General features: G+C 36.4%; 1 protein-coding gene across 3 annotated transcripts in view; it reads left to right on the top strand.

Moving 5' to 3' along the window:
- SPOPL (speckle type BTB/POZ protein like) overlaps positions 1 to 14,058 on the top strand; it is a 74,453-nt gene that overhangs the window by 32,683 nt on the left and 27,712 nt on the right. For all 3 annotated transcript variants that reach the window (XM_053909177.1, XM_019454987.2, XM_019454983.2), the window contains 2 exons: positions 13,190 to 13,326; positions 13,518 to 13,639. In XM_053909177.1, the coding sequence (XP_053765152.1) occupies positions 13,249 to 13,326; positions 13,518 to 13,639 (200 nt within the window). In that variant the 5' untranslated portion in view covers positions 13,190 to 13,248. The remainder of the gene's footprint in view (positions 1 to 13,189; positions 13,327 to 13,517; positions 13,640 to 14,058) is intronic.

The raw sequence follows: 14,058 nt of genomic DNA, 5'->3' as shown, positions 1-14,058 counted from the left end.
AAAGGACCAATGTCTGTAAAGTCATGTAAGAATACATGACAAAACACTGATTTACACTGGTCTCAGTGTAGAATGCTTGCTATAAGATCTGTACTGTAGTTTATATAGTCTTCCTATTATTTATTCACTTCCTTTGGAATCGAGCTCAGGGTCTGTCTTCTGGATATTCTTCCTGCCCTGCTTCATTATTACTTTATACATTACTCTGTCATATTACCATATTGGAAGTAGGCTAGCATGTATCTTTCTCTCCTACTATATTACTATCTTCTCCAGAGTAGAAACTATGTGTTATTTATCTTTGTAGTTCAAAGCCCATTAGAGTGCATGATATATCTAAGCGTATAATAAATGCTTATTTCATTCCCATGAAGTCATCATATGCTTAATTCAAAGAGATTTAAGAAATTTATGAAACATGTATTGTTAGTTTATCATTTTTATGAATATTTATTACTGTAATTATTCTTCCTGATAGTTTTAGCTAAATTGTTGAACACGGTATATTGTTCTATATTAGCTCATCTCCTTTCATTTTGGAATCATAATCATCATATATATAAAATTGCTTTGGGGGCACCTGGGTGGCTCAGTCAGTTTAGGCATCCAGCTCTTGATTTGGGCTCAGGTCATGGTCTCAGGACCCTGAGATTGAGCTGAGCGTGGGGCCTGCTTAAGATTCTCTTCCTCTCTCTCTGCTCCTTGCCCGTCTAAAAAATTTTTAAAAAATAATAAAATAGCTTCGGCCATTTCAGACAGTATTTTCAGTTATAACTTCATGAAGCAGCTCAGATAACTTTTAGCATAGATAGGTAGTATTTGACAGTTGAATGATTTACATTTTGTTGAAGAATTAATTAAAATGCTAGATGATTAATATCACAAAGTGGCATCTCATTAACATGGTAGTCACATTTTATAACTGAATAGAATTTTGATAATATTCTTCAGTGATTTTTTTAAAAAAGAACAACTCTACTTTGCTGTTTAATTTATTTATTTCATTGGTGGAAACTTGATAGCTAACACACTAGGAATACTGCCTAATTGAAGACAATTCTTAAAAAAAATAAAAACCTTTTTCTTTTAAGAATCATTAAAAACAGGGGCGCCTGGGTGGCGCAGTCGGTTGAGCGTCCGACTTCAGCCAGGTCACGATCTCGCGGTCCGTGAGTTCGAGCCCCGCGTCAGGCTCTGGGCTGATGGCTCGGAGCCTGGAGCCTGTTTCCGATTCTGTGTCTCCCTCTCTCTCTGCCCCTCCCCCGTTCATGCTCTGTCTCTCTCTGTCCCAAAAATAAATAAAAAACGTTGAAAAAAAAAAAATTAAAAAAAAAAAAAAGAATCATTAAAAACAATCTGTTTAGTATTTTATTATCTAATAATGGCTAGTTTAGACTCAGCAGTTATAGAAGAAATTTTATAATTATTTACTTTTTAATCAAAAAGAAGTATGTATATGTGGATATGGACATGTGTTGCATATTTTTTTTTAATGAGGTAAAATTCAGATAATATAAAACTCAGTGTTTTAAGTTTTGAAGTATATAGTTCATTGGTGTTTAGTACATTCGTGATGGTTTGCAACTATCACCACTGACTGGTTCCAGAACTTTTATTACTTCAGAAGGAAAGTAATACCCACTGAGTACTGAACTCCCCAGTCCCCCCTCCCTCCAGCCCTGGCAACCACTACTCTGCTTTCTGTCTGTATATATTTGCCTATTTTGGATATTTTACATAAATGGAATCATACAGTGTGTGTGGCCTTTTGTGTCTGGCTTTTTGCACTTAGCATCGTATTTGTGGTTCATCCATGTTGTAGTATATATCAGTACTTCCTTACTTTTTATGAACACGAAATGAATAATTTTGTATTCAGTACCATATTGTCTTGATGACTACAGCTTTGTAATAGAGCTTAAAGTCCCAAATGGTGATGCCTCCAGCATTGCTTTTCCATTTCAAGATTGCTTTGGCTATTTGGGGTCTTTTGTGGTTCCATACAAACTTTATGATTGTTCTAGCTCTGCAAAAAATGCTGTTGATATTTTGATAAAGAGTGCATTAAATGTGTAGATTGCTTGGGAGTATAGACATTAGCAATACTTGTTCTTCCAATCCATGAGCATGGAATGTTTTTCCATTCTTTGTGTCATCTTCAGTTTCTTTCATAAATGTTTTGTAGTTTTCAGAGTACAGATCTTTCACCTCTTTGGTTAGGTTTATTCCTACATACCTTATGGTTTTTCGTACAACTGTAAAAGGGATCAGTTCCTTGATTTCTCTTTCTGCTGCTTCATTATTGATTTATAGAAATGCAGTGGTTTTCTGTACGTTGATTTTATATCCTACTTTGTTCTAGCAGTTCTTTGGTTCAAGGTAATGCTGACCACATAGAATGAGTTTGGAAGTTTTCCTTCCATTTTTATTTTTTGGAACAGTTTGAGAAGGATAGGTATTAATTCTTCTTTAAATGTCTGGTAGAATTCCCCTGGGAAGACATCTGGCCCTGGCGTTTTGTTTGTTGTGATGGTTTTTTTGTTTTCTATGCTGTTTATTTATCTGTTCAGATTTTCTATTTCTTTCTGTTTCAGTTTGGGTAGTTTGTGAGTTTCTAGGAATTTGGTCATTTCTTCCAAATTGCACAGTTTGTTGGCATCCAATTTTTCATAATATTCTTTTATAATTGTGTTTCTGTGTGTTGGTTGTGATCTCTCCACTTTCATTTTTATTTATTTTTTCCATATTTATTAGGGTCCTTTCTCTTTTCTTTTTGATAGGTCTGGCTCGGGGTTTATCAATTTTGTTCTTTCAAAGAACCACCAGCTCTTAGTTTTGTTGATCTGTTTTACTGGTCTTTTTTGTTGTTGTTTCTATATCATTTATTTCTGCTCTCATCGTTATTATATCCCTTCTTCTGCTGGCTTTAGGCTTTATTTGATGTTCCTTTTCTACCTGCTTTAGGTATAAGGTTAGGTTGTATATTTGAGACTTTCTTGCTTCTTGAGGTAGGCCTATATTGCTATGTGCTTCCTTTTTCTGACCACTTTGGTCACATCCCAAAGGTTTTGGACTGTCACGTTTTTATTTTCATTTGCTTCCATGTATTTCTTTATTTCTTCTTTAACTTCCTGATTAATACATTCATTCTTTAGTAGGGTGTTGTTTAATCTCCATGTATTGGTGGTCTTTCCAAATTTTTTCTTGTGGTTGACTTCAAGTTTCATAGTGTTTTGATCTGAAAATATGTGTGGTATGATTTCAATCTTTTTGTACTGATTTCTGATCCAGTCTGTGATCAGTTCTGGAGAATGTTCCATGTGTATACTTGGAAAGAATGTGTATTCTCCTTTAGGATGACAGTTCTGAATATGTCTGTTAAGTCCATTTGGTCCAATGTCTGTCAAGCCATTGTTTACCTGTTGATTTTTTGCTTAGATGATCTATTGTTGTAAGTGGGGTGTTAGAGACTCCTACTATTATTATTATCAATAAGCTTTTTTATGTTTGTTATTAACTGATTTATATATTTAAATACTTCCAAGTTGGGGTGTAAATATTTACAATTGCTAGATCTTCTTTGTTGGATAGACATGTTTATTTTGATATAGTACCCTTCTTCTCTTGTTACATTCTTTGGTTTAAAATCTAGTTTGAGAGAAGTATGGCTACTCTGGCTTTCTTTTGACATCCATTTGCATGATAGATGTTTCTCCATCCTGTCTCTTCCAACCTGCAGGTGTCTTTAGGTTTAAAATGCTCTTATAGGTGCCATATAGATGGGTTCGTTTTTTTAGCCATTTTGATACCCTTTGTCTTTTGATTGGAGCATTTAGTCCATTGATATTTAGTGAATTTAGTTCCATTGAATTTAGTGCCATTGTATTACCTGTAAAATCAGTGGTTCTGGAGATTTTCTCTGTTCCTTGCTATCTTTTTTTGCTTCCCCCCTCCCTCCCGGAAAAAAAATCCCCTTTAATATTTCTTGCAAGGCTAATTTAGTAGTTATGAGCTCCTTTAGTTTTTGTTTTTTGGGGAAACTCTTTATCTCTCCTACTTGCTGAAAAAGTATTCTTAGCTGTATATGTTTCCCATTCAGCACGTTGAATATATTATGCCACTCCCTTCTGGCCCTGCTATGTTTCTGTGGAGAGATCTGCTGCTAACCTTATTTGTCTTCCCTTGTAGATGGGGATTTCTTTTCCCTTGCTGCTTTCAGGATTATTTCCTTATCTCTGTATCCTGCAGATTTTACTACCATATGTCTTGGTTTTGGTCTGCTTTTGTTGCTTTTAATGGGAATTCTCAGTGCCTCTTGGATTTGGTGTCTCTTTCCTTCCCCAGATTAAGGGAAGTTTTCAGCTCTAAGTAGCTCAAATAAGCCTTCTGCCTGCCCCTTTTTCTCTCTATTCTCCTGGGACTCCTATGATTTGAATGTTAGTACACTTTATGGAGTCGCTGAGTTCCCTAAGTCTATATTTGTGATCCATTATTTTTCTTTCCCTCTTCTTTCCAGCTTCATTATTTTCCATAATTTTATCTTCTGTATCACTTATTCGTTCTGCTGCTTCCTCCATCTTTGTGGTCATTACATCCAGTCAGTTTTACATCTCAGAGAATGTTTTTATTTCAGTCTGACTAGTTTTTAGGTCTTTTATCTCTGTGGTAAGTGGCTCCATGGTGTTTTCTATGCTTTTCTCAAGCTCAGCTAGTATCCTTAACAATTGTTTTATATTCTGGTTCAGGCATATTACTTATATCTGTTTTGATTAGATTTCTGGCCACGATCTGTTTTTCTTTCTTTTGGGATGAGTTCCTCTGTCTTGGCATTCATCCTAGGCCTCTGTCTTCTGTGTGTTAGAAAAGGCTGTTATGTTTCCTGCTTCTGAGAGTAATGGCTATATTAAGTCATATGCTGTTCAGGGCCTGGCACTTTAGGAAGTGTTTCTGGTATATGCTGTGTACACTCTGCTGCTGTGTTTTGGCTGCTCTTTCCCTCAGGTCAGTCTTCTACAGAGTTTCTCCTTGCCTGCAGTGGGAAGTATTTGGACCTTGTCTAGTATTTGGTGAGTTTTAACTTGGTGTGTTATGGTCTGCTTGTTAAAATAGGCTAGATCCTATTTCCCCTAGAGCTGAAGCTTTGCAGCACAGTATGGTCACTAGACTTGGTCCATTGGAGGTTTGTGCTGGTCTTCTGTGGGGAGGGGCCTGTTGCTGCTCTGACCCTCAGGTACACTTGCCCTAGTTCAGAAACACCTGCAGAGCGCAGTGGGGCGGGGCTTGGTGTATGACACCAAAACATCCGCTGTGGCACTGTGCTGCTCACTGAAGTCCATCCCTGCTGATGGCAGGGGATAAAAATGGTGTTAGCCAGATCTCTCATCCCCAGAGAGGGGATTTCATGCCTGCCACTGTTCAGGAAGCCCTCAGAGAAGAACAAACAATCTCTCCTTTCCTTGCTTGTCCTAGGCATCCCTCAGATCCCTCTCTTCACACTGTGTCTGAGCCCTCTGCGTACCTGCAGTGCAGTCCTCCTGTGTTTTATCCCAGGGACGTTGGCTGGGTTTCAAAACTCCAAACCTTACAGATGGGTGTTGATCATCTAGGGGAGGATGTTGCCATACTGTGGCTGGTGCTGGGTTGTCCCAGAAGGGTTGTCCCAGAAGGGCAGTCACATGAACGTGCAGGGGCTTGGAGCTTACAGTAAAAGCTCAGCAAAAAGCCAGTGTCCAGGTTAGCTGCGATCAGCAGGTGCCTCTGTACCTAGCTAATGAATGGGGTAGCTCAATGGTGCCTGCTGGCTTTTGTCCCTGGAGAGGCAGTGCCACCTCTCCTAAACGCACTCCAAGAAAGGGAACTGTCTCACCTAGTATGACCCAGGGAATTCTCAGACCATGCTATCTGCTCCTGGGCCTCTGCCCTCCTCCACAGGAGCACCTCTACAAACACCACACTCTACCCATTGATGGCATAACTTCTAAAACTTCAGACTTTAAGCTCCACTGCTTGTATTGTGATAATTAGCTCCTCTTGTTTTCCCTGTCCGTGGTTTTGGGGAAGTTTTTCTTGTACAGTGCCCTGCTCCCTGCTCTCTCTCTCTCTTTTTCTCTCCTTTCTTCCTGATCAGGGCTCACTTTCCTCGCAGCACTGGTAATTCTTTCCCACCCCCAAAAATCATGTCTCCTCCCCCGCTACCTTCCACAATTTGGCTTCTTTTCTCCCTCTAGTTGTGCAGTTTTTTTTTCCTCTTAGCACTTAGATCAATTTTCTGAGTGTTCAGAATGACTTGATACTTATCTAGCTGTGTTCAGGAGACAAAGCAAGCATAGGGTTCTCTTGCTGCTCTGCCATCTTAACTCCTGTACTTAATTTCCTTTAATAAGTAAAACTTATGCTATAAGTTTTACACTAAAAATTTTGAAAAGCATGTATGTAATGTGGAAGAAACTTTTATGTATTTACTAATGTGTGTTGATTATCTTGGACTATTCTTTAGTACTTATTTTAGTTTTGCTCTCTCTTCCTGTAAGCATTTCTGCAATAACAAGATTAGGATGTCCTGAATGTCCCGGATGTAGTTGATAGTCTACTGTGGGGTTTTTTTGTTTGGTTTTTTTTTGGTTTTTTGTTTGTTTGTTTGTTTGAGAACTAAAAATAGAATACTGGAAAGAGCACTGAAATGGATATTGGGAGATCTTTTTCTATCTTCTACTATTCATCTAACAGTATAAACTTAGTTTATTTCTCTAGTCCATTTTTCTTGCCTTGCTCCTCAGCTATAAAATGAGAGCTGGACCAAATAGGTATGAGCTGTTTCAGCTCTCTAAACTCAGAAGGGGTAGCTGATTCCATAGAAAGAGTATAGACTGGCTCCAGGTTTCAACCATTTTCTGATTATCTACAATCTTTAAAGTAATCTTTCTAACCTATCTGGTCATTTTCGCAAGGTACATGATGTCTTGTAAGGACTCACAAATACAGCCTGCTCACCAGCATTCTCATACCCCCATTCCATGACTGCATCATTTATAGGAGTAGTTGGGAAAAAAAAGCAAAAATCTTTGTAGCCTTTTATTTAGTTGGCTTTCTTTAAATGTTTATTTTGAGAGAGAGTACATATGTGTGCGTGAGTGGGGGAGGGGCAGAGACAGTAAGGGAGAGACAGAATCCCAAGCAGGCTTCATGCTGTCAGCACAGAGCCTGTCACAGAGCTCAGTCTCACTAACTGCAAGATCATGACCTGAGCTGAAATCAGAGAGTTGGTCGCTTAACCAACTGAGCCACCCAGGTACCTCTAGTTGGCGTTTATATATGAATTATGCTGTGAGTACACTTGAAGAGAGTAATAACTTTTTTTTTTTTTAATATATGAAATTTACTGTCAAATTGGTTTCCATACAACACCCAGTGCTCATCCCAAAAGGTGCCCTCCTCAATACCCATCACCCACTCTACCCTCCCTCCCACCCCCCATCAACCCTCAGTTTGTTCTCAGTTTTTAACAGTCTCTTATGCTTTGGCTCGAAGAGAGTAATAACTCTTGAAGAGGCATTAAAGAACTTTCTTTTACTCTTCTGGTTTTTTAAATGTATTTATGTTGCTTTTTAAAAAAAATTTTTTTTTTGTTTTTTTATTTTTGAGAGAAAGACCAAATGCATGCAGAGGAGAGGCAGAGAGAGAGGGAGACACAGAATCTGAAGCAGGCTCCAGGCTCTGAGCTGTCAGCACAGAGCCAGACGCCAGGCATGATGAACTCATGAGCCGTTGAGATCATGACCTGAGCCAGAGTTGAATGCTCAACCGACTGAGCCACCCAGGCACCCCTATTTATGTATTTTATTAATATTAAATTAGTTGGTCTTCTTATGAAAATTTAAACATTAAAGGTTACATTAAAATTTTCTTTGACCTACCATCTTCTTGGAACATTTCTCAATCTCTACTACTTGGAAAGTGATACATATACTCACACACATGTTTTCTGTGGGTTTGTATGGTATGCAAACAATTGTATTTTCTATTTTTAAAAATATGACTTAAATTTTTTTAATATAAAAATCTCACCACCCAGACATGGACTCTATTAATATTTAGGTGTACACCTTATCAGTGTTGACATTACACTGATAAGGTACAATTAAGTGCATCTATGTGCCAATCTGTTTTTCTTCGTGCATGTGTATTAACTCTATATGCTACTTATATTTATAAAAGTGAGATCCTTTTAGGCATATTTTCATAGGTATATAAAATTATATATTATTAAATGTATTATTAAAAATTTTGTGTACATACACATCCTACAGATCTTGAATACTTTCCCTGTCATTAAGAAAATTTAATACTCTTAATAGTTTCATACTTCTCCATGTAGATCATAGAAACATACTGTGTTAATACTTAATTCTCTTTCTCCACAGTTGTAATATTGTGATAAAATTTCTAGGCTGAATCTGATAAAGAATTTCTTTTGATATTAATGGTAAAATTGTTTCACAAACAGGCTTATCAGTAATGTCTGCATCTCTGCAGTTTTGCTGGTGGTAGAGATTAATGATTTAAATAATCTTTGACCATACTATAAGTAAAAAATTATATGTGTTCTTTTTGTATTTTATTGATTACAAATGAGGTTAAATTTTTTCTTAGCCACCAGAAATGGTATAAATTGTTTTCTTGGTCATCAAGTAATGCTATAGGTATTTTCAAACTTACAGAATTAGTGGCTTATTAGCATTATTTCCTTCTCTTCTTTTCCAGGAATTTCACCATAAAAAATGAGAAGGGAGATTATTAAAACAACTTTATAATTTATATTCCCACTAGAAACGTATGAGAGTGCCTGTCCTTATATTGTCACAATTTTTTGGATTGTTTTTGCCAGTCTGATAGGTTACAAAATGACTTCTTAATTTTCTTTTAATTTGTATTTCTTCAGTCATGAGTAAAGTTCTTTTTCTGTGAATTATTAGTATTCTTGACTTTTTCTAATTTTCAGGAATTTCTTATGTCATAGGGAAATTAACCCCTCATGTGCTATCCTGGAATGCAAATACTTTTCTTGGTTTATGTTTTTGAAATTGTTCATAAAGGTTTATCAGCTCACTTCAGAACCAACTGGCAAAAGCTATTAACTAGGACAGGGCCCTTTCCCATATTTCTAATAGGTAAGTCTGATAATTTTTTCAGTACATTTTTAGTACATTTACTAACTATGAATTTGTTTAAGAGAAACATCCAGCTCCACTTTCTGTTCTATTTCCACTCCTAGACCAGTAGGCAAAAGTGATAGTTTTATCAGTCTGGGGCCTGCCAGGAAAACAGCAGCTTGGCTGCCAGATCAGGTGATTTGATTTTGGGCAGGGAGCAGGGAACCTGTGGTTTTGTCAGTGAAAACTAGCAAACTCAGTGTGAAGGAAGGGGGCAATCTGCGAGGTTTGCTTAACCAGGCAAAGAGAAGAAGAAGAAAAAGCCAAGCAGGGACATCAGCATCCAGACGGTATGGTGGCAACAGACACTGCAGTTGAGTCCAGGCAAGTTACTAAAAACAACAACAACAACCCACAGTAACTCAATTCAGAATCCAGAGTTGCTACAGTGTATTAATCAAAATGTCCAGCTTTCAGCCAAAAATTATGAGACAGGAAGCAGGAAACTGTAACATATTCAGGGAAAAAAAGCAGAAGTCAACTAGAACTACATATTGTACAATTGTATTTAGGTATCTAGGTAAAGTCTAACTGTAGAAAACAGATTGCCTAAATTTGGGGGTAGGAAGGATCTCTTGGGATGATGGGTGAATTCTAAAACTGTTTTATATTGATGAGTGCACAGCTGTATAAATTCACTAAAAATCATTCATCTGTAATGGGTGAATTTTGTGATATGTAAATTATACCTTAATAAATGCTCTTAAGTATGTAAGGAGAACTAATATCTTTAAAATGATAGTTTTCTGTTAGTGATCTTGTTATGATTGCCTGTTTGCTGTTCTGTTTTCAAATAAAAATAACCATTTGTGGTTTGTAAAAGCAATTGAAGGTAACAACTTGGAGGTACCTAAGGGGAGTATCTGATTTTTATCAGAAATGAGTAATTCTTGTTGAAGTGACAATGGGCAATGCTCTTAAATTATATATTCCCTTTTCTTTGAGGCATTCTTCTGCCATCATTCATCTCTATTCTATTTTTGCTTGTTTAGTTAAGGAACATCCACTTGGTTTTCACACCTCTCCTTTAATACTAATAACTTTTAAATACTCCTGGTAGAGTATTCCTAGTGTTATTATTCTTTCTTGCCTGCCTACCTTGCTGATTCTCCCATTGTGCTGTCCTGCAGGTACATCACATGATAAGAACTTCTTGTATGTGAGGAACTTACATAAATATAAATACATTTGGGTGAGTGTGTTAGTATACATGCCATAATTTAAAAAGGAAATTACAGGGGTGCCTGGGTGGCTCAGTCGGTTAAGCATATGACTTCGGCTCAGGTCATGCCTACTTCGGCTCAGGGGGCATGATCTCACTGTACTTGAGTTCAAGTTCTGAGTCCGGCTCTGTGCTGACAGTTCAGAACCTGAAGCCTGCTTCAGACTCCCTCCCTCCCTCCCTCCCTCTCTCTCTCCCTCTCTCTCTCCCTCCCCCCTTCTCTCCCCCGCCTCCTCTGCCTCCCCCTCCCCCACTCATGGTGTGTCTCTCTCACAAAAATAAACATTCAAAAAAAATTTTTAAAGAGAAATTACATAAACAGTCTAATCATAAAGAATTAATTTTAAAACTGTTCCATTTGAAGTATTTTCACTCTAATTCTGATCTTACTGTCTAAATTATGCTGACAAATCCATCAGTGACATCAACCACATTGGACTCCTTCCTTTTCCTGAAATTTGATCAAATTCTTTCCTGAACTAGGGCCTTGGCGTTGGCTGTTCTTTCTACTCTCTGATAGACACCTTTCCTTGATGTGTCTCAGCTGTTTTTTATCTTTTAGTTCTCAACTCAAATATCTACCCTTCAGAGCCGACCTAACTGATTTTCTCAGTACCTAATTGAAGAATTTTCAGCTGTTGCATAACAATTACTTTTCCTGTTTCTTTGTTTCCTTTTAGTTTCATTTACTATAATTTATTGTCTTATTTATTTACTAGTTTATGTTTTTGCCCCAACATGTTTCCTGTGCTTGAAGAGCATATTATAAATAGTAGTTACCAGTGGATGAATGAATTACAATTTATCTGTCAGGTTTTCTTCCTTTTAAACTAAACTTTGAGTCATTTAAGTTGGTAGTTTTTTTCCCCCCACAAACCTGACTTTTCATTTGAATCAGCTGTTTCTTAATCTGAGGGTCAGATGAATGTCACCCTTTCATATATAGATTTCCAATTATTTCATAATTTTACTTAATATTTTATTCACTTATTTTGTTACAGTGTTCTAAAAGCTTTTTTTGCATGTCTCTACAGTTTTAAAACATTATAGATTTGTTGTACATGTTCAGAGGTTTAAAAATCAGAACTTAGCATCATAGTGGAGGTTTTTTTTCTTTTTTTACTTTTAATTCATCTGTCTTTGGCAGAAAAATAACTTGAGTGAATTCATTCCTTCACCAAATAGCTATGGAGGTGGTTTACATATTTCACACATCTGGAAATGAATTTTTGCTGCTCTAAACGTGAATAAAAACATGATAGAATGTAGAGTCCTTGTGCTACAGCTCTTTTTCACTTAGAACTCTTTAGTAATTTTCCTGTTACTTTCAGACATTTAACAATGTGGAGAAAAATAGGGCCATCTTGATTTTTGTTCCTTTAAAGGAACACATGTATACTTATAACATTTTTTTCTCACTTTGAATTTCACAGCAGTATATCTCAGTGGTAGTTTTGTATTTTCATTGTTTATTTCTGGTGCAAATTTATAACATACTTCTTCATTTGTACATCTACATTTTTTCATACCTTTTGTAGGTCTTTTTGTTTCTGTGCATCTTTCCCATAGTTTTCTTCAGTCTTTGTTTTCTTGTTTTATACTATTGTTACATTGGTTGTAGACACAAAACAAATATTTCCTTTTGAATTCTGGATGGTGTTCCTATGTTTGAATGTAAGCTTCAAACATCCTCACCCACACCCCTGCAAACTATACTACCTATGTAGCTCTTGGGTTTCTCCTCTTTCTTTTATAGACCTTCCAAGTTGCAAAGTATCACTCTCCAGTTACTAATGTCCTGGCCAAGTTATGCTGAATTAATTATATGCCCAAGTGAATGTAGTATGAGAACAGCTAACGAGGAAGAAATTTTATGATAAGGTACATATTATGTAGTAGGGGGCACTCTGATAGGAACAAAATATTAACAGAGACACCTGTTAGTCTGAGATATAGGTGGACTTCTGTGGAAATCTGTGTAATTCTTCTTAATACAGCATTGCCTCTGAGTTCTCATTCTTTGTTTTAGTTGGCCAAAACTTTGACAGATGAGTGACTAATATTTGTAGTTTTCAGGACTGTTCTAACTTTGCAACCCTTTAGATTTTTGTGAATATATCAATGAAAAGATGAAGAAAGGTGAATCAGATATTAAAGTTGACCCTTGAAAAACATGGGTTTAAACTGTCCACTTACTTGCAGATTCTTCTTTGATAAATATAGTACAGTAAATGTATTTTCTCTTATGATTTTCTTAATAACATTTTCTCTGGCTTAATTTATTAGAAGAATACAGTATAAAACACATATACAAAATATGTGTTAATCAACATGTTATTGGTAAGTGTTCTGGTAAACATTAGGCCATGAGTAGTTAAGTTTTGGGGAGTCATATAGGTGGATTTTAGACTGCTTGGAGGTCTAACCCCTGCCTCGTTCAAGGCTAAATTGTAATTGTTGCCGGTAAGCTTCCATGTTATTTTGTGATTTTATGTGTATATGTAGGTTATTTATTGATTTGTGGTATTTTGATAAATATACCTTTATAAAATAATGTCTTATCTATAAGCATTCTGTTTGTTTAGATTTTAAGTGTTATATGTCCCAAAGGGTTATGATTTTTTTTTAATTATTGAAATAATGAAATCCTTGCATGTTCCCTCATAATCAAATTTGAGAAAGTAATTGTTTTATGATTGTTGAAGTACTCTCTTGATCCAAACTTTTTCATCAGCAGTGAAACTTCTTTTCTTTGTAGTAAAGTATTCATCTGTGTGGGATATTGCATAAATCTTGGAAGACTGCAATAAAGTGGCAATGTCCCGGGAACCTACCCCACCTCTCCCTGGAGATATGTCTACTGGTCCTATAGCAGAAAGCTGGTGTTATACACAGGTACATGCTGTTAAAAATGCCTTACTTTATGTTATGTCACTTAAAAATGTTATAGCATTTTGAGAATATTGTAAAGCACTTTGTCATAGTTATTCCAAGTATTAAGAAAAGTGAGTCATGGGATGTTTAACATGTGATAAGCTAAAAGCATATAAGTCATCATTGTAAAAGTAGTTTTCTGAATCTCTTAGGTTAAAGTAGTAAAATTTTCCTACATGTGGACCATTAATAACTTCAGCTTTTGTCGAGAGGAGATGGGTGAAGTGTTAAAAAGTTCAACATTCTCATCTAGCCCCAGTGACAAAATGAAATGGTAAGATTTTTGTTTTGAATTTTGTTTTGATATTATTTTAATCTACTTTATAGTTTGGTTGTTACTGTTTTTTTTGTTTGTTTGTTTTTTTAATGTTTGTTTTTGAGAGAGAAAGAGACAGAGTGTAAGCAGGGGAGGAGCAGAGAGAGAGAGGGAGACACAGAATCAGAAGCAGGCTCCAGGCTCTGAGCTGTCAGCACAGAGCCCAAGGTGCATCTCAAACCCACGAACTATGAGATCATGACCTGAGCTGAAGTCGGATGCTTAACCGACTGGTCCACCCAGGCGCCTCTGTTATTGTTTCTTCATGGACATTAGTCTAATTTTATACTAGATTTGTAAGTTCCTAAAAGTATAGAGAATTATAAAGAACTGGGGATATTGATGGGAGTGTTGTTTGTGATATTATCTGACAACGA

The sequence above is a fragment of the Panthera pardus genome, unplaced genomic scaffold (assembly GCF_024362965.1).
Source record: "Panthera pardus isolate Hobbes unplaced genomic scaffold, ASM2436296v1 HiC_scaffold_10, whole genome shotgun sequence".
Taxonomy (NCBI): Eukaryota; Metazoa; Chordata; class Mammalia; order Carnivora; family Felidae; genus Panthera; species Panthera pardus.
Note: the sequence above shows the minus strand (reverse complement) of the source record. Positions and strands in the feature narration are given on the sequence as shown.